Consider the following 20,878-nt stretch of genomic DNA (forward strand, 5'->3'; position numbering starts at 1 on the left):
CTTGTGTGTACATCTGCCGGCGCCGGCATTTTTCAAATTAACAACGGTTGTTTACGGCGACGCAAAGAATTGTGGGTTATCTGTTGCAGCGAAAGATACACCTCATGCATCCTCCGAATTCCTGTGAAAGAAGGTCGCATTCGAAGGTTGCATTCGAAGTGTCCTACTTGCTTTTCTAAAATGAGACCGCCTCGATGACGTATGCAGCCTTCGAATGCGACCTCCAGAGGGCGCAGCCTTCTAAATGAGACACAACTACTGTCAGTGCTGTGATGCTGTCTGCGCGACACGACAAATCCCCGACAGAAAACTGCTGCCGTGTTCTATTTATGACGTATTAACACAAATTTCAAATGATTTTCAACGGTCGCTTTGTCGCGTCCAGTGTAGACAGACTTTTTTTTAGCTGTTGCTGCGCGGCGCGACAGGACGCATCGCGTCTGGTGTAGACACGTGGGCGAATTCCAAACGGCTTTTTTGCGCCCTTGAAGGGCACTTCGGGAAGGGGACGCCATTTGTAGGGACGTTCCAAACGAAAGTGAACAACTGAATCCCTTCACGAAGGGCCCTTCTAGAAGTCTGTTAGCGAAGGGAACATGCGATGGTCACTTCACGGAAGTGATTTCTGTTTGTGATCATGTGATCTTCTTTCTACACAAACGAATAAGCTAATTAAATTTGTCTTTATTTTAATGTAATACAAAATATTTTTCGTCAGAAATATTATTTAAGATGGTAGTGTAAGCAAGTTTAAGCAAGTTTAGTTTGAAAACGCTTAATAGTAAATAAGACACAATTAGACAATATTTGAATAAAATAATAATGAGAAAAAATATATATTTGCAACAACTGGTGGAAGCTGCGTTGTCAAGGTAACATTTGGTCAGTCATTCCCTTCGCCAAGGGAGTTCCAAACGCTTATAGGAGACAGTAATTCCCTACACCCTTCAAAGAACACACTTCAAGGGCTCTGCCCTTCGAAGGGAGTAGGGCATAGGGATGCTCACTTCCGTTTGGAATTCGCCCACGATGTCACTTTATGCTGGTTGCTATTTGATAGCGTCACGTCATTGTTTGGTACAGTTTATTCAGTCTTTTCTCTTATTCGGCCAAACACCGAAAGAGCTTTTTTTTTGCTATTTTCGGCCGAATAATTACGGTTGCCGAACATTCGGTGCATCCCTAGAATTGGTTGGACCCCAAAGGACAAATTAGTTTGAAGCTTTAATCAGCCAGAAAATCCTTTTATAATTTTTTTTTTCAGCTGTGCAGCTGCCAGTTTATCGGATATAAAATTATAAAGGGATATAAATATTTTTTTTACAGCACTTGTCTGTAAGGGCCCTAAAATCTGGATTTGTTTACTTTTTTTCTCAGTGTCATAGCACAGCTCTATTCATGGCATTTAATGGTACTGGCACGATCCCACAAGCCAACTCACTTTCCAAAGATATTTCAGAAACACTTTAATATTAAGATTAATCCCTCATTTGTTATGCTTGAGGGAAGCAATAGATTTATCCAATGGCGTTGTAGCTTTGACGTCCAAAAGCATTAAATTAATACAGATGCCTTTAAGAGTATAATAACAGAGCTGATGTATCAATATAAATCAAAATATATAGTCCAATTCGGAATAACAGCCTTAGTCTTAGGAGTGCTTTCAATTTTTCTACTCACAAGCGCACAAACATGCACAAATACACACACATTCATTCTTTCCCACTGTATGTCACTCTGTATTATCTGCAGGCTGACACACAGTGGGCGAGTGTGTTCTGTGCATTTAGATGCTCAGAAGAGGAGAGGCGAGAGAAAGACAATAAGGATGGCAGGGCAGTTGAAGACTCGCTCACTTTTTAGTGGGGCTGACACACTTAGTGCGTTTGTCTAAAATAAAGTCCATTTCCTCTTTATTCAAAAATATCACCGCCCACCACTTCAGTAGCTGAAATTCCACTGTTCCCCCATATCACCTCATCCTCACGAATAAAAGGTCTGCTTCTATTTTAGCCACCACGACTTGATTTAAAGAGGCTGATAAAAGGATGTGAGAGAGCGCCATGGATTAATTCATTCTGAACCATGAAAAATTGGCAAATGTGCTCAGAAAATTGCTTCCCCCGCCATAAGGGATTGTTTCAAGTGGAGACGTTCGCTTCTTCGTCCCCCACCTGCAGCTGTCAAAACCCCCTCCCCTTTAAACGCTACTGTGCTGTTTGAATGGAGCCATCTCGGTTTATTCCTCCAGCAATCACTCCTCTCATTCTTCAAGCACGGACATATCAGCCTAGTGATTTGGGAGGGGGCCCTGACCGTGGCCCAGTCTTATCACTAATTAAACCTCATCTAATCCTGCTGCGGGAGCCAGCGGAACCTGCTTCTCTGGGTGACTGGGATGCGTGAATAGCAACTAGACTCGGTTCCAGCTTCCCAACTCATCCGTCACTGTGCTCCCCAGCTAATCACAGCATATGATCTGTAGCCCAAGGCTTGGTGCGTACACCAACCCTCTGTTTGTGATTTCGAGCTGTGCGTTATTCAGGCATCACCGGGAAAGCTGTGGCTCTACGGCAGCTGGGCGTTTCTGTATCCGAGGATGTAGGAAAGCTGTCTGCTTTTGCTGCATATGGGTAAATTTTTGTGTCATAGTCCATTGCTGGCTGTCACTTCTGTTCGTTTGCATTTGATTCTTCGTCAAACAGCAATCCCCAATTTGGCTGTCGTGACTCTGCTTGGCTAGCCTCCTCATATCTCCACATAAAGAGCTTCTTCACAGCAACGTCTATGTGCTCTTTAGTAGTGGAACCAATGCCTATGAAACAAACAAAACTTCAAGACTTGCCTACTTTAGACATTATAATGTTTTTACATAAAAAATGTTAACGTGTTAACTGTATGTACCCTGTAGTCACTGGATCAGCCCCAAGTGGTGCACTTGATGTGGAATTGTGTTCGAGCCCATCTGTAATATCCCACGTCCTGTTAGTTATTTTATAAATCCGAAGGGTTTGGTTGAACTATGCTGAGATTCAAAGAAAACTTGAGCCTGAAAACTGATTTTAGATTAATCAAAATTCAAACCAAGTCTCTGAAGCAATTTTGTTCGGTTACATTGTTGGCAATTACTGTTTTGCCTGTTGTAGGACAGTAATTAAAGAAGCATTAGGGAGTCTCATTTAAGATGCACGTACAGTAGTGTCTTAGGTAGGTATTAACTGATCTTTGTTCAAGGATGTATTGTATCGACAGTTTTAGAAGCTTCTCATTTGGAGTTTAATAAGCGTGTGACTGGCTGTCCAGGTGCTTGACAGTAATGTGATTATGCACAATCTATTATAAATGATTTGGTACGAAAGAGATTGCTAATAACATTAATGTATTGAATTATCTTCCCAGTTTATGTGTGTGTGCATTTTGGTGGCAATGCACATTAATTGTACAGTACACCCAAGCCTCTTCTTTATATATATATATATATATATATATAGTGATTTTTATTCACATAGCATTCACTCTTTTCCTTGTCCAGCTTTAACGTATTTCCTCATTTATTCTGAAAACTTTTTTCTCTGTGAATGTAGCCTGTACATTACCAGTCAAACTGTCTACAAGACTAAGTGTAAGGTTTTTAAAACCATGATCATAAGAAAGTTTGTGCTTTTATGTCAATTATACTCACCATGTGCTGTCATAATGGCGAACTGTTTCAGTCAAAGGTCTGATGAACTCTGTGTGTATGTGCTACAGGTGATGCAGGTGGTGAAGGAACAGATCACTCGTGCTCTCACAATCAAGCCTAACTCTCTGGATCAGTTTAAAAGTCGTCTGCAAAATCTGAGCTACACTGAGATCCTCAAATTGCGCCAATCTGAGAGGATGAACCAGGAGGATTTCCAATCCCGGCCCATCCTGTGAGTCACTGGAAACTCTTCAATTATTTGAAGCACTTAGTTTTGGTCCATGTGTACTGCACCTGCGTCCCATTCATGATTGAAAACAAGCCTTTAAATGCAATTTCAGAAATTGCAATGGCAATAATGGCAATGAAGATAGCATTAGTTCATCATAACTCCATTAAATAAATTACCCACTGCATTACAGGAGTGTCATTTGAGGTGGAATGTACAATCTCACGGAACATTCTGTAACATCCACATGTAATATAACAGTCAAATGGAAGTGTCCGTGTTGAACTTCCAGAGTTTGTGAACTGAAATGTTGAAAATATCACTCATGATTTCATGTTCTATCTATTGTTCAGTCTATTCACTATAACAGGAATATCAATTTGTCAGCTTGGTTTTTGACAGTATACACAAGGTTCCCCCACTTTTTCACTAATTATTTTCCATTAGTTTAGTATTATTCACAGGTATGTTTTTAAATAATGTTGGAAACACAAAGATCAGTTTTTGTAATCCCTGGCTAAATTAAATGTAAAAAATATATAAAAACCAGATAAGAAAATCTGTTTTCAAAGAATGTGAACAAACATTCGATTTTCTCATGAATTACTTAATAACTAAACAACATTAGAGAGGCCTTTAAATGCTAATTAATATTCCAAAATTCTGTTTTAGATCTAAAGCAGCACAGTAAATTTGACAGTAGCTTTAGCAAAACAACAAGATAAAAGGAAGTTTGTCTGGCCCTTACTGACTTGTAGTACAAAGAAATGTCTAAAGACCAAGTCTGTATGTGATTTTATGAATTGTTTTTGAGTCTTTCTTTGTGTAAACTGCCAGTAAAGTGGGGTACTTTAAGCTGCATTTGTGTGATCCTCTGATGTTTCTCCAGGGAGCTTAGGGAGAAAATCCAGCCAGAGATCATGGAGTTGATCAAACAGCAACGCCTCAATCGTTTGTGTGAGGGCACCTGCTTCAGGAAGATCAGCAGCCGAAGGAGACAGGGTAAGAAACACACACACTTGAACATAAGGGTGAGAATGTTATTTTTGTTCTTTTTTTAAAACCATTTTTATATTTTTGGCACCAAAGATTCAGAGCTGCCTCTTTCTTGTTAATCCAAGTTTCAGTCCTAACCAGCAGCTATGACTAACACTACATTTTGTCTATTGCTTGATTTCAGTTTCTGCATGTCGATAGCCCCGGACACACAAAAAAAAATCACTGAGATACAATCCCACACCTGCATACTATTAAACTGAGAGCCTGAGAGAGATTGTTTGTGGTGGTAGAAAAACATAGAATATTGCATGACAAATCCCTCAAGGATCCCTACGGAGAATCATAAAAAGGATGTTGTTTATGAACCAGCATAGAAATGAATGAAAATACAAGCATGCAAACAATATAAATGTGTGCTCATTGTTCTGAACCATGTTTATGTGGTGTAACAGCATTGTCACCTTCAGTTTCCTCTTAAAATTTGCTTGTCGGTGGAATTTTGTCTGGTTAGTGCATAGTAAAAACATTTTCCTCTTCAAAATGAATGCACTTTCAGCTGAACTGTTTCAAACGCATCAGCTCTATGCAAGTATTTAGTTAACTGGAGCCTAGCATAGCTTTCTTGTGCTCATCTTAAGTTTGTGAACTGATTCACTTAATGGGGTTATTCAGTTGTGGCTTTTATTGGTGACCTCTACTGCACTCTTAAAAATAAAGGTTCTTTATTGGCATCAATGGTTCAACAAAGAACCTTTACCATCCATGGAACCTTTTCATTTCACAAAAGGTTCTTTACAGTGGAAAAAGGTTCTTGAGATTATTAAAATGTTCTTCACACTAAGAAAAAAACGGTTCTTTTGAGAATTGTTCACTCAAAGGTTCTTTGGGGAACCAAAATTGGTTCTTCTATGGCATCGCTGTGAAAACCCCTTTTGGTACCTTTATTTTTAAGAGTGTGGGCTTCTTTTCATTTACAGAATTTTGAATGGAGATCTTTATTGGTCAAATTTTTTTCATTTGCATTTCAGTAATCTCTGAGTATAGTAACATAATAAAATGTCTCACATGATAGCTTTTATCTTACTTAAACACACTCTGAAATTTATACGTCCTATGAATATTTTTATGAGTGCTATTATTAAACCGACAGCATGATTTAGCAAGTGTGAAAAATAGCCTTGTCTGTTGCTGAGAGAGCGGAAGTATGAAGCCAATTTCAAACAAGCGCTGAGTGGTGGGAGTTATAAAGCTTACGCCGCAGATTGGAGAGTTGAAAGATCGTCAAATGTAATATCGCTTTTTACGCGGGCTGGCTGAAGAGGAGGGCTGTCTGCTGAGCTCAGAGGGAGGCTTTATCAGTTAGCCTGGATAATTTAACACTCTTCACACTTCTACAGGATTAGATGATTCTGAGACTAGACACCTTGTCTGTCTTTTACTATCCATCTGCCTGCCTCTCGCTTTTTTCTTTTCTCTCTCTTAGGGTCCCCACTTTCTCACTGAATCTCTTATTCTTGCTTTTTCTCTTTTTTATTCATTTTGAGATTTTTCACACTTTGCCTGTTTCATTGCCATAATTTTCTTGTATTACGAACCTCATTGGTGTGAATGAAATTTTTTTGCTCACAATCAACTATTCTATTATCTTCCAAAGGCTAGTGGCACTAAATATGACTTGCATGGCACCCTCTCATAATTTTAATTATGTAATAAATGTGATAAGTCATTATATGCCAATGGTTTCTGTGGCTCATGTTGCCTCAGTGCGAAAAGATTAAGCAGAGTTCAGCTTTGTACAGCAAAATGAAACTGTGAATACCAAGAGTGCAGACAGAGAACCTCTTGTAAACAGAGTTGGGAATGTTCGGATGTTGACATTTTCTACTTCCAAACTCAAAGTATTCCAGTTATCTTGCATTCCAGGAAACTCAGAATTCCATTTGGTTATTTTCACTTTCACTGAAAATAACCAAATGGAATGGCACTTGACCTCGAGCATCATAGTGGTGGTTATTTTCAAGTAGGAGGTGAGAAATTCCAAATTCCAAGTTGTCTATAATGTAGGATTGGATAATTATGGTGGCTTCATGTGGTTGGTGGTTCCTGTGGGGAATCTCAGTCAATAATCAATGAATTATCGAACCTATATCTTAACCTGTATCTCCAGTAAGCCTACCAATAGTTCAGTGACTCATTCTTGTCAGTGTGTATGTCCCATATGAAATAACATTGAATATTTACCTTTGCCCATGTCCACGTTTGTGGTATCCTGCAGTATATTGTATATCAGGTTTTTTTGTAGCAGAGATACAGGTTCCGTATTTCATTAATTGCTATAGTAACTAGGGTTGGGAATCGAAAATCAATTCCAATTCCAGAATTGGATACTTAAGGTCAGGAATCGGATACTTGTTGTAAAATTAAAATTTCAATTCCTGTGTGCGTCTTTTTTTTTTTAGTTGGTGAAAAGGGGCTGTTAAAAATGTATTTGTCTTCAAAAACACTGATTCATCGAGTAATGAAACAAGTAAATCTTGAGTGAGTCATTAAATCATTGAATTCATAAATTCCAAGAGTTTTTTTTCTTCAGAATTGGGAGAGAACTACAACCTCCATTTAAAAAAAGTCTCAATTTATCCAGAGTCATGCAGCTCTATTTTGCGCACACACAGCTTTTAAAGAAGTCCAGTTTTTATGTAGCCTGCTGATTTTTGTTTATGGTATTCAGCAGCGAAATTTTTACAAAAAGAGAGACAGAATAAATGTTTGATATCTAAATGCTTGACTTCATTTTTTTAACCACATTGGAATCAAAACTGGAAATTGATAAGAATCGGAATCAATAAGTAGAATCAGAATCGGAATTGGAATTGATAAAATTCAAACAATACCCAACCCTAATAGTAACCTTTGTGATAAAGTCATTTACTTGTCAGTCAAGTCTGAATCACATTTCAGTGGCTTGCTCCATGACATTCAGGTATGTTCTGCTCCCTAATACAATCTTTACAAAGAGGTTCCCCACAGAAAGCACCAACCACATGAAGCCACCACGATTCAGGTATCATTAATCTCAAGATAACCCAATGTTGTAAGATTTTTTTTGTCCGTGCACAACTAACCTTTTCAGCAAGCTTTTAAGGAGTGCTCTCAGGCGACTGAAAGAAGCGCACCTGTGGCTGTTCACTGTGACAGGTGCTACATTGACATTTGTATTCCCTATTGTTCCCCCATAGCAGAGCTCTCTCACTTTGGTGTACAAATTGAGCGGTCCAGTTCCTACCTTGAATCTTAAGTATTGCAGAGGTTGCCTGAGGCTGAGCTTTCCGAATAATGTTCAAATTTAATCCTCCTTTGCCATTAATTCTCTAAAACATTTTAGACTTTTGTTCTCTTTTTTTAGACAGCGAACAATCCTGCTTCTGGAAGACCACCTACCTTCAGAATCTAGCTTCAACCCTGGTTCAAAACACCTGAACTAGCTAATCAAGGTCTTAAGAATTACAGGTTTAGATTTGGAGCCGACTGGAGCTAAACTCTGAGAGATTTAGTTAAATAGTTTTTATCCTTGCTCATGACTCTGCTTCCATACAGTGTCCATCTTAAGTTATTGAGATTTTAAGTTCTTAGTCCTAGATTCAAGTTTAAGTGCATGTATGAAAGAGCATTGGAGCACAGGCATCTCTTAAATAAAAATGACATCCACATCGTTCCCTCTGTCTCTTGACTTGCGTATATCATCAATTAGAATAGAAAGTCAGCAAAGCCATCTACAAAGGAAGCCCCTTTTTCATCATGCATGTGGCACTGCATGCATATTAAACCATTCTGCACATATCTGTTCTGACATCTCAGAATGGGCTCACAGATGGCTGTTGGCTACAGTATCTACTGGTTGTTCATTGCACACTTGTATTGGTGGATAAACAGCCTATTGAGCTGGTTTGTTAATAAGCTGAAGGTATAGAAAGTGTGCAGTGATCAAGCTGTTTACTGCACACTCCTTATCTCTTTGGGTTTGTGTATATGCAGCCTGTGAAGTGCCACCCTGCAGGACACTCTTTCATCCCACGATGTTTTTTAGTCTGCCAAACTGCTATTCCCAGTAATTAGGATTTGGATTCAGGCACCAGGGTCGAGTGCCAGCCATGGTCTTCTAGGCTATATGTGATCAGTCCTGGAAGTGTCTACTTTCGGTGTGGCACAGGATGTGTCAGGAAGGGATTGGGAGACAATTTGCCAGTCACGGCTTTGCCCAGTCTGCAAGGAAAAGCCAAAGAATATTAAGCATTGTACTAGAACGAAAGGCAACTTGTTAGCTTTAGATTGCTGAAGACTGACCCACTGTTATGCTTCTTTACAGACAAGTTCTGGTACTGTCGACTGTCGCCCAATCATAAAGTTCTCCACTATGGGGATCTGGAGGAAAGCCCTCAGGGAGAGGTACCACATGATTCCCTACAGGACAAACGTGAGTACAGTCTGAATTCTGACCACGGTGTGGTGGCTTCACTTTATCAAGATGGGATTGAGACAGCCACACCCTGTCTTATTAATTTTTCTTTGCTCCTGTGACAGTTCCTGTAGCTGATATCAAAGCTGTTGTCACTGGTAAAGACTGTCCACACATGAAGGAAAAGGGAGCTCTGAAGCAGAACAAGGTGAGTTTTTGTGTGTGTTTGATGACAGAGAGCAAAAAATGCTCTTGAATATCAAAAGATCAAATTTTCTTTTGATGCACTGGCGTGTGGCTTGGTGACAAAGGATGCATTAGTTATGCCTTGTAGCTCTGTGAGTAATGATACATCAGTTCACTTCAGTTTCAAAGTCACCCTTTCTTCTTCCCACAGAACAAAGCAGGCAATGTCAAATTTATGCCACAACTGTAAAAAACGACTTCCTTTTGACGGTTGTTGGATCCCCCTAGTCCTGATGACACAGACTCTAAAAATAATAATGTGCATCAACATTGTTTCTTTGTCTTTTCTTTAAGCAAGAATTATCTTAATAGGAATTTGACTTGGAAAATCATTTCTCTCAACTGCAGAAGAAGAGACTGTACTGTTTCTATTGTCTCGATTGTCTCTAGCCTCATCTCTGTGCAGAATAATGGGAAGATGCTGTGGGCAGAATGTGAGGGGTCAGAAATGTTTGTCTGCTCTCATTTTGGATGTGCTGATGTAGCTCTCATCCAATGATCCTTTAAGCCATTTGTATGATCCAATTTCATCCTGTTTTTTTAGGTTAGTTGACCCAAATAAGACAAATTAGAGATGATGTGAGGGCAGATTTTGTAAAGGCTGAGAAGCACTGCACCAGTAATGCCTGTGGTAAACTCAATGTTTGCCACAAAATACATCCTTTTCTGTGCTTTATCATCTTATTTACCATCCTAGACAGGTCTCTAGACAGGTCAGGTGGTCTGAAAAGATCTAGGTTTTAGACATTTCAAATGTGCCACAGAGACTAGAATTAGTTTGTTGGCCAATTGAACCTCTTCTTACTTGAATTGGTGACTTTTTGCTTGCATGTCCATAATTTTGAAAGGGTTGTTACCAGATGCAATTGCACTGGATACTTTGCCTGACAGCTATCCCATGTATTTTCAGTGTTGTTGTCAATGAGATTGAAGTATTTTGTTACTTCAAGCATTGATGCACTTCCTGTGCTGATCGTCCTACTGCTGTCTCTTGGTGCCCGGCAGGAGAGGCCCGTATACATACACACACACACACACACACACACACACACCAGATTGGACCATCTGCTGTTGTAATATGTTCGGAGAAGATCTACAAAAGTCACGCAATAGGAGGCACACAAACACAGCAGCCCCATTAGCATTTGACAGACGGTGTCAATTCTCTTTCCTTCTTTAGGAGTTGCTGGAGCTGGCTTTCTCTGTCCTCTACGAATCTGATGAGTATCTAAACTTCATTGCCCCTGATAAGCATGAGGTGAGCAAATGGCAACCACAAGCTGCAAAGTTGTAGCTGTTGTCCCTCTTTGGTGTGATTCGGACTTTGTGCATGCTGTGGTTTAATGTCATGTTTTCTGGCCAATTTTCAGTACTGCGTGTGGACAGATGGGCTGAATGCACTGCTGGGGAAGGAGATGACCAGTGAGTTCACTCGCTCAGACATGGACACTCTTCTCAACATGGAGATGAAGCTCCGCCTCCTGGACCTGGAGAACATCCAAATCCCTGAAGTTCCTCCCCCGATCCCCAAAGAGCCAAGCAATTATGACTTTGTTTATGACTGCAACTAATCTCCTTTCACTGGACTGACTGATTTTTCCTAAATGCATACTGGAAGAAGAACTTTTACTAAAAGTTACAGAAAAGAAAAAACAGACATCTCTTTCCTGCTAAAACTTGGCTCTCTAGTGCACCTCATCACAATGGATTTGCTGAACTTAATGGACTTGGCTTGCACGGCCTATGAACCATCTGGTGTGGTTGAAGAATGGTCCTCAGGTCCTAAACCACTCTAGTCCCGTCGCAGTCATTTCCTGACATCTCTTCGAATGGTTACATTCCTTAAACAGCCCACCTGCTCTGGCTTAAAAATGGTTATGTGTCAAGATTCTTTGTCCCATCATGATTTCTGGCTGTTTGGAGTGGGATGCTCCCTGTAGAGTGTGCAAGAAGTGTAGGGGATTGTGGCATGTAGCACTCACTGTAGTATGTTTCTCACTCCAACAAGCGGCAGCTATATTGCTAGCGAAGTCCAAGTTTGTTCTTAATGATTTCTCCAAGTATCCCATTCATGCCTCTTATACTTGTAGACTGTTAAATTAAATAGGCAGCTTCATGCAAGAGGTTGCCTCTTTTGTCTTAAACCATACCTGCTTTGCGCATACATTGTTATTCTTGTCTGACTGTAACGCAGGCGTGTAGATATAGCTCGTTCCTTCACTTGACATCAACCAGACTCATGGCAGACTGCTGTAACATTCCAAAGCAATATTGAGCTTCTGTTTTTGTAAGCTGGTATAAACTTTTGTGATATTCGTGATTGCTGCCAAGTAGTCAGTATTATACATTTTGTGTGTTTATTAAGGAATTTAATTTTCAGGGCCGTCAAATTTCATTTGAACTTTCATTATTAATTTAAGTTAAGATTGTGGGAATTATGTTTTATGATTTTTTTTTTCACCCCTCATGTTTGTTATAGGTTTAAGAATGCAACATCCTGCTGTTTGCATTAAAGATTGATTCCAATTCAGTTTTTAGTTTCAGCATTTCTTTATCATGTCGTCTTTACATTACCTAATAATCTTTTGGTGTCCAGTCCTGCTCCACAACACCTGCCTGGAAGTTTCTACTTATCCTGAAGACCTTGATTAGCTGGTTTAAGTATGTTTGGAGCTAAACTCTGCTGGAAGCTCTTTCGTCAACATTTGACTGAAAAAAACAAACAAACAAAAAAAAACGTTGCTTTTTTTTTTTTTTTTATCCCCCCTCTCTAGTACTTGTACTAATCTGTACAATGTCTGAAACTTTATAATTACGAGCACTTCCTGTGATGAATCGCTTGTTGAATTCCTCAATTGTAAGTTGCTTTGGATAAAAGCGTCTGCTAAATGAATTAATGTAAATGTAAATGGAAGGTTGCCCTCAAAGAACAGGACTGGACACTCTTCATTTTTATATACTATGTATTTCCTTGTATTGTATATTCTTCCGTAAAATATTCTGTATGAGTTTGTGGGAACCACCTTCATTGAGTAGTGATATCCAGAAGATGTGTATACCCTATTTCTTCTCCTATTACACAATTAAGAAAGCGGATTGCTACCCACAAACAAAAACACTGGCCATCACAGCTTTCTGCATTAAATGATTGACTCTGAGCTGACTCGGGGTGTCCCAGAGTGTTCTTTACAGCTCGGTGTAGTAATAACAGGGCCAGGATGGCAATAATCTGCAGTCTGCTGGTCTTTGTAACTCTAGCATTTATAGTGCCTTCCTCCTCCTCACTGCCATCACTGCTTTCTGAAACACCTGATTTCAACGAACAGTTCACCTACGGGTATGTTTACATGCAATTCAGTTTGTATTTGAACATCTAGAAAAGTTCCATTCTTGAATCTGATCACAGTCTTTTGAATCTTAGCAATTCACAGTCTTAGCCCTTAGCAATTGCATTTTAAACTATGGCATCTCTTGTTAAAGCTAGAGCGCATAAAACTTTTGTACTACGCGCATCCTTCAAACAGCAAGACGATCTTTGCATTATCACACATTTATTTTGAATCCTACATTTCCTGAAAGTGCTGAAAGTACATGTTTGTTTCATTTACTAAAGAAAGATGCTATTGTTCAAAAGTTCAGTTTTTGATAGAAATGTATACTACGATTTACAAAGTAGCATTTAAGTCATAGCATCAAGTTAATGCTACTTCACAATGTGTTCCATTTAAAATACAATGTGCTTATTCGCACTTTCATATCGTCGGTTCAATTTTGGTTATAAAAAATGGCAACAATGAAATGACTCTTAATTGTGCTGCTCTCTGCTGAGAGATGAAGGCTGTTCCATGAATGTGTGCACTACTGCAGCATGGATTTAACCAGGACAAAGGGACTAGTGGAAGGCTCAGAAGAACACCTGAGCAAGAAGACAACTGAATTTGGTCACAGGCCCTTATTTGGCCACTTTATTGAAAAGTCTGTCATGCAGCAGGTTCTGCAACACTTAAGAGAAATCTCTGGAATGCTCATCTTGTAGACAGAATTTTAAAAAATAAAATAAAAAATAGAACAGAATATTATGGATGGCTGATTTTACATTTTAGATGTTATGCCAGCTGGGAATTAAAACTTAACCTAAACATCTTAAAATGCCTGCATGTGTATTCAACTTGATACACTATTTTACAATAAAAAAATGAATGTCAATGGCAATGGGAGGCAAACATCTCAGTGCACGTACTATACAGTACACTCTTAAAAATAAAGGTGCTTCAAAAGGTTCTTCACAGCGATGCCATAGAAGAACCATTTTTGGTTCCACAAAGAACCATTCAGTCAAAGGTTCTTTAAAGAACCATCTCTTTCTTACCTTTTTGTAATCTGAAGAACCTTTTTTCACCACAAAGAACCTTTTGTGAAACAGAAAGGTTCTTCAGATATTAAAGGTTCTTTATGGAACCATTTAGACAAAAAAAAGGTTCTTTTATGGCATTGTGAAGCACCTTTATTTTTAAGAGTGTAGCCCATTAGCATTTGACAGACGGTGTCAATTCTCTTTCCTTCTTTAGGAGTTGCTGGAGCTGGCTTTCTCTGTCCTCTACGAATCTGATGAGTATCTAAACTTCATTGCCCCTGATAAGCATGAGGTGAGCAAATGGCAACCACAAGCTGCAAAGTTGTAGCTGTTGTCCCTCTTTGGTGTGATTCGGACTTTGTGCATGCTGTGGTTTAATGTCATGTTTTCTGGCCAATTTTCAGTACTGCGTGTGGACAGATGGGCTGAATGCACTGCTGGGGAAGGAGATGACCAGTGAGTTCACTCGCTCAGACATGGACACTCTTCTCAACATGGAGATGAAGCTCCGCCTCCTGGACCTGGAGAACATCCAAATCCCTGAAGTTCCTCCCCCGATCCCCAAAGAGCCAAGCAATTATGACTTTGTTTATGACTGCAACTAATCTCCTTTCACTGGACTGACTGATTTTTCCTAAATGCATACTGGAAGAAGAACTTTTACTAAAAGTTACAGAAAAGAAAAAACAGACATCTCTTTCCTGCTAAAACTTGGCTCTCTAGTGCACCTCATCACAATGGATTTGCTGAACTTAATGGACTTGGCTTGCACGGCCTATGAACCATCTGGTGTGGTTGAAGAATGGTCCTCAGGTCCTAAACCACTCTAGTCCCGTCGCAGTCATTTCCTGACATCTCTTCGAATGGTTACATTCCTTAAACAGCCCACCTGCTCTGGCTTAAAAATGGTTATGTGTCAAGATTCTTTGTCCCATCATGATTTCTGGCTGTTTGGAGTGGGATGCTCCCTGTAGAGTGTGCAAGAAGTGTAGGGGATTGTGGCATGTAGCACTCACTGTAGTATGTTTCTCACTCCAACAAGCGGCAGCTATATTGCTAGCGAAGTCCAAGTTTGTTCTTAATGATTTCTCCAAGTATCCCATTCATGCCTCTTCTACTGTAGACTGTTAAATTAAATAGGCAGCTTCATGCAAGAGGTTGCCTCTTTTGTCTTAAACCATACCTGCTTTGCGCATACATTGTTATTCTTGTCTGACTGTAACGCAGGCGTGTAGATATAGCTCGTTCCTTCACTTGACATCAACCAGACTCATGGCAGACTGCTGTAACATTCCAAAGCAATATTGAGCTTCTGTTTTTGTAAGCTGGTATAAACTTTTGTGATATTCGTGATTGCTGCCAAGTAGTCAGTATTATACATTTTGTGTGTTTATTAAGGAATTTAATTTTCAGGGCCGTCAAATTTCATTTGAACTTTCATTATTAATTTAAGTTAAGATTGTGGGAATTATGTTTTATGATTTTTTTTTTCACCCCTCATGTTTGTTATAGGTTTAAGAATGCAACATCCTGCTGTTTACATTAAAGATTGATTCCAGTTCAGTTTTTTGTTTCATCATTTCTTTATGTGGCCTTTACATTACCTAATAATCGTTTGGTGTCCAATCCTGCTCCAAAACACCTGCCTGGAAGTTTACACTTATCCTGAAGACCTTGATTAGCTGGTTTAAGTACCGGTATGTTCGGAGCTAAACTCTGCTGGAAGGTGGCCCTCCAGTACCAGGACTGGACACTCCTTATTTATATATACTATTTTGTGTAAAATATTATTTATGATCTTGTGGGAACCACCGTCAATGAGTAGTGGTATCCAGAAGATGTGTCTACCCTTTTTCTTCTCCTATTACACAACTAAGAAAGCAGATTGCTACCCACAAACAAAAACACTGGCCATTGCAGCCTTCTGGCTTAAATGATTGACTCTGAGCTGACTCAGGGCGTCCCAGAGTGTTCTTTACAGCTCTGTGTGGTAATAACAGAGCCAGGGTGGCAATAATCTGCAGTCTGTTGGTGTGTGTAACTCTAGCATTTATAGTGCCTTCCTCCTCACTGCCATCACTGCCTCCTGAAACACCTGATGGCTGTTTCAACCTCAACAATTCACCTACAGGTTTGTGTTAACATGCAATTCAGGTTACAAGCATATGTTGTCTTTGAACGTCTAGAAAGGTTTCATTCTTGAATCTGATCAGTTTTTTTAATCTTAGCGATTCACAGTCTTACCCCTTAGTAATTGCATTTTAAACTAGGCATCACTTATTAAAGCTAGAGCATATAAAACCTTTGTATTTCACATCCGTCAAACATAGACAAGAATCTTTTCTCTTACAGAGGGTGCATGCTTGACAAAGCACAGCAAATATATTTGCTCTCGCTGTTGCAGGTCATCGAGTAGAAATGACGCAGCAAGATGATCCCACATAATGCAGACGTTATCCCACATGAATTTATTTTGAATCCTACATTCCTAAGAGTGCTGAAAAGAATACGTTTGTTTCATTGGCTTCAGAGAGACAGCATTGTTCAAATGTTCACTGTTTTTGAAAGAAAAATATACTGTTTACAAAGTAGCATTTCACTCAAAACATGTTAATGCTACTTCACAAAGTGTTTAATTAAAAAAGAAAAACTTTATTCACACTTTTACACTTGCATATTGTCTGTTCAATTTTGGTTTTAAAAATGGCAACAATTAGGCCTAAATGACTCTTAATTGTTCTACTATCTACTGAGAGAAGACTGTTCCATTAATGTGTGCATTACTTCCATGGATTTAACCAGGACAGAGGGAGACGTGGAAGGTTTGGATGAACACCTGTGCAAGTGGACAACTAAATTTTGTCATCTTGTTAATTAAAAGGTCCTCATTTGGCGGTTTTATTTGAAAGTCTGTCATGCAGCAGGTTCTGCAACACTACAGATAAGTTTCTGGAATGCTGGTGTTGTAGACAGAATTACAAAAAAAAAAAACAGTTACTAACATTGACAAAGAAAGGAATATCATGGATGGACGATCTTAGATGGAAATGTCTTGTAAGAAGGGGGTTGAAACTGAACCTAGATATCTTAAAATGCCTGCTTGTGTATTTAACTTGATAGACTAATTTACAATAATAATAAAAAAAGAATGCCAGGACTGGCAATGGGCAGTGAACTATCATGGCAATTTAGGGGAAGCCTATACTTTCACAGACAAATAGGACATGGTATCACGAGAATATACACTAGTCAACATTTGAAGAAGTGAACCAAAACCTTTCATCAAAGTTGTCCTAAAACGCGTTCTTGTCTTTGTACAACTCTGATGAATTTGAAAAGAATACGTTTGTTTCATTGGCTTCAAAGAGACAGCATTGTTCAAATGTTCACTGTTTTTGAAAGAAAAATATACTGTTGTTTACAAAGTAGCATTTCACTCAAAACATGTTAATGCTACTTCACAAAGTGTTTAATTAAAAAAGAAAAACTTTATTCACACTTTTACACTTGCATATTGTCTGTTCAATTTTGGTTTTAAAAATGGCAACAATTAGGCCTAAATGACTCTTAATTGTTCTACTATCTACTGAGAGAAGACTGTTCCATGAATGTGTGCATTACTTCCATGGATTTAACCAGGACAGAGGGAGACGTGGAAGGTTTGGATGAACACCTGTGCAAGTGGACAACTAAATTTTGTCATCTTGTTAATTAAAAGGTCCTCATTTGGCGGTTTTATTTGAAAGTCTGTCATGCAGCAGGTTCTGCAACACTACAGATAAGTTTCTGGAATGCTGGTGTTGTAGACAGAATTACAAAAAAAAAAAACAGTTACTAACATTGACAAAGAAAGGAATATCATGGATGGACGATCTTAGATGGAAATGTCTTGTAAGAAGGGGGTTGAAACTGAACCTAGATATCTTAAAATGCCTGCTTGTGTATTTAACTTGATAGACTAATTTACAATAAAAAAAAAAAGAATGCCAGGACTGGCAATGGGCAGTGAACTATCATGGCAATTTAGGGGAAGCCTATACTTTCACAGACAAATAGGACATGGTATCACGAGAATATACACTAGTCAACATTTGAAGAAGTGAACCAAAACCTTTCATCAAAGTTGTCCTAAAACGCGTTCTTGTCTTTGTACAACTCTGATGAATTTTTTTGATCCACTTAAAATGTTGACTATTGTATTTCATGAGCTACTGACTATCACTATTACTTCACTTTTTCACTTTCACTATCACTGGTCTCAGTGGCTTTCAAATTTCTTCAAAAATCCTGTTCCAATTTGAAACGCATACAAAAAATATAGACAGCTTCAAGACGGTCACATTAAGTTTTGAACTTTGAACGTTATTCTTATATATGTATTTACACATAAATAATCAAAAAGTTGTGTGGCCCGTACGGGGATCGAACCCGCGACCTTGGCGTTATTAGCACCACGCTCTAACCAACTGAGCTAACCGGCCTAACGAACCGCTCCTTCGACTGTAAGGTTGACGAAATTTTATGTAACTTCCCACACGAGCGCCTTATAGACAGAACAAGGAACGACTGCAGTTGAAGTGAATAAGGGCTGATACTGTTCACAGTGACTTTACAATTGCCTCTAAATTAATGGCTCTATGACTTTGTAAAAAAAAAGGGGGCATCCAAAAATGAAAATTAACGTTACTTACCGTTATTTACTGGCGTTGTCCCAAAGCCCATCTGACTTTGTCTTTGATGGATAAAGATGAATAATAATGTCTTTCCAAAATGTAATTTTCATACTATTCCAATAAGTGGTGACAAGACTCAGAGAGAAAAATCACCAATAAAAGCAATATTAAAGTTGTAAATGTCCACATGACTCGTACACTATATTACAAGTCTTCTGAAATCACAGATCGAAATAAGTCGTTATTTAATGATGGTCATGCTCTGAGAGAAGTGTTAGCGCTATCTGTGAACGAACGGCTCGTGTCTTTTCACTGAGTCAGTTGATCCGAAACCATAACCCGAGGAATGAATTAGGGGCTGTTTACACCTGGTCACTTCATGCGTTTTGTCTGATTGGATAGCGATCCGATCGTGAAAAAACCAGGTGTAAATGCCCTCCGAAACGCATTTGAGACGGGCTGATGAAATAGAAGATTTTTCTCTTCTACAAAGAGAAGGACACAGAGGTCTTTGAATACAGATTGAGAAGTATCCATAGAGGATTTTGCAACACACCAAATTGGCTCTTGGATAGTAGGAATATACTGCCACCTGCAGGTTATGGTAAGTATCACTTCATGAGGATGCTAGACAAACAGCAACAACAGTAGATGTAACAAAAAAAAAAAAAAATTTAATTATAAATTTATTGGTATTTACTTTCAGATACCATTTCCAGTTATACTGAGTCATGTTTTTGTGCAATGTATCAGAGGCACGGGATAAATGAAACATCATAATTCACAGAAAAATAGTCATTTATTAAAAAGTTAATTACATATTTAATATATACACATTTGTTTTCTGTTTTTTTTTTTTTTTTACATTATATTGCCTACGGAAGCTAAGCAAATTTAGCAAACACATCACTTGATAAATTTCATAATTATCTTTAAATGGTTTATTCAGTGTGACTGAATTCAAGTCAAATCTTGATACATTCCTCTAACTTAACATCAAAACATCATAAGCATGCATTTGCAAGAGAAGTAGAAAAACCAAGAATATGTGATACAAAAGTTGATCGTATCACACACAAGAATCTCAGCAAAAAAAATATTTCACCTTCTTAATGCCCTGAGCTGTATTAATTTATGCAAGGCTCTCATTAAGCCAATGTCACTCGCTGACCTGCTTTAAACGAAGCAGTGCTCTGAGACTTGCCTTCCTTTGAGGCTCCATAAGACTCATATCTGCATAACAGAAGGAGAAACCCAACACAAATATGTGGATTTAGCAATGCAGTGGTGTGACTGTGGTTGCACTATATTTCAGGTGATTTATGTGAATGAAGCACAGAAGCGTGTATGTGAAATGTGTAACTCACAGTTCAGTGTATCTCCTCCAGTCTTCTCTGCTGACAGATGCTCGAGTGTTAGCCAAAGCAGAGATCAGGTGAGTTTGGCATATGACAGAGCCAGGCTTACTGGGGCCAGTCTGCACCAGAGATGATTCATCCTATAAACACAGAAGAACAGCAGATCTCATCTACTGAGCAGGAACAGTGACTATACACTGCTACACACTCTAACACAGTCCTCTGGTGGATGGATGGAAAAACTATAGGGATACTAGCAATAAAGGGATGGATATATGCATGCATGTTTTGGAAAACTAGAGGGGTATATCAATGGGTGGATGAATGCATGTACAGATGAATGCATGAATAGGAGGAAAAACTTGAGGCATATAGCAATGGATGGATGGAAGGATGATGGAAAAACTAGAAGGATATAGCAATAGATGGATGGGGTTGGAAGGACAGGTGGATGGAAAACCTAGATTGATATAATGATGGATGGATGGAAAAACTAATGGGATACTATACTAGCAATGGATGGATGGATATATATGCATGTATAGATGGGAAAACTAGAGAGATATAGCAATGGATGGATGAATGGAAGAGAAAATTGGAGGCATATATCCATGGATGGATAGATGCATGCATGTATGGATGGATGGATGGATGGATGGGTGTATGCATGTATAGATGGATGGATGGGTGTATGCATGTATAGATGGATGGATGGGTGTATGCATGTATAGATGGATGGATGGGTGTATGCATGTATAGATGGATGGATGGATAGGTGTATGGGTGTATGTATGGATGGATGGATGGGTGTATGCATGTATAGATGGATGGATGGATAGGTGTATGGGTGTATGCATGGATGGATGGATGGGTGTATGCATGTA

At 38.9% G+C, this 20,878-nt stretch overlaps 2 protein-coding genes and 1 non-coding gene across 11 annotated transcripts in view; 1 reads left to right on the forward strand and 2 right to left on the reverse strand.

Annotated features, from left to right (window-relative positions):
• LOC107724338 (engulfment and cell motility 1 (ced-12 homolog, C. elegans)) overlaps nt 1–12,139 on the forward strand; it is a 115,953-nt gene extending 103,814 nt beyond the window's left edge. For all 6 annotated transcript variants that reach the window (XM_016533224.1, XM_016533225.1, XM_016533223.1 and 3 more), the window contains 6 exons: nt 3,751–3,914; nt 4,801–4,913; nt 9,274–9,381; nt 9,489–9,571; nt 10,790–10,867; nt 10,980–12,139. In XM_016533224.1, coding sequence (XP_016388710.1) covers nt 3,751–3,914; nt 4,801–4,913; nt 9,274–9,381; nt 9,489–9,571; nt 10,790–10,867; nt 10,980–11,180 — 747 coding nt within the window. In that variant the 3' untranslated portion in view covers nt 11,181–12,139. The remainder of the gene's footprint in view (nt 1–3,750; nt 3,915–4,800; nt 4,914–9,273; nt 9,382–9,488; nt 9,572–10,789; nt 10,868–10,979) is intronic.
• A 6,231-nt stretch (nt 12,140–18,370) lies between these two features.
• Nucleotides 18,371–18,444, reverse strand: trnai-aau (transfer RNA isoleucine (anticodon AAU)). Its single transcript has one exon. It is a non-coding gene; the product is annotated as a tRNA-Ile (tRNA).
• Nucleotides 18,445–19,582: 1,138 nt separating this feature from the next.
• LOC107724360 (peroxisome biogenesis factor 1-like) overlaps nt 19,583–20,878 on the reverse strand; it is a 21,593-nt gene continuing 20,297 nt past the window's right edge. For all 4 annotated transcript variants that reach the window (XM_016533263.1, XM_016533264.1, XM_016533266.1 and 1 more), the window contains 2 exons: nt 20,004–20,134; nt 19,583–19,869 (listed from right to left, as the gene is read on the reverse strand). In XM_016533263.1, the coding sequence (XP_016388749.1) occupies nt 19,785–19,869; nt 20,004–20,134 (216 nt within the window). In that variant the 3' untranslated portion in view covers nt 19,583–19,784. The remainder of the gene's footprint in view (nt 19,870–20,003; nt 20,135–20,878) is intronic.

Source organism: Sinocyclocheilus rhinocerous, unplaced genomic scaffold (genome assembly GCF_001515625.1).
Source record: "Sinocyclocheilus rhinocerous isolate Xijiao unplaced genomic scaffold, SAMN03320098_v1.1 scaffold574, whole genome shotgun sequence".
NCBI classification, from domain to species: Eukaryota; Metazoa; Chordata; class Actinopteri; order Cypriniformes; family Cyprinidae; genus Sinocyclocheilus; species Sinocyclocheilus rhinocerous.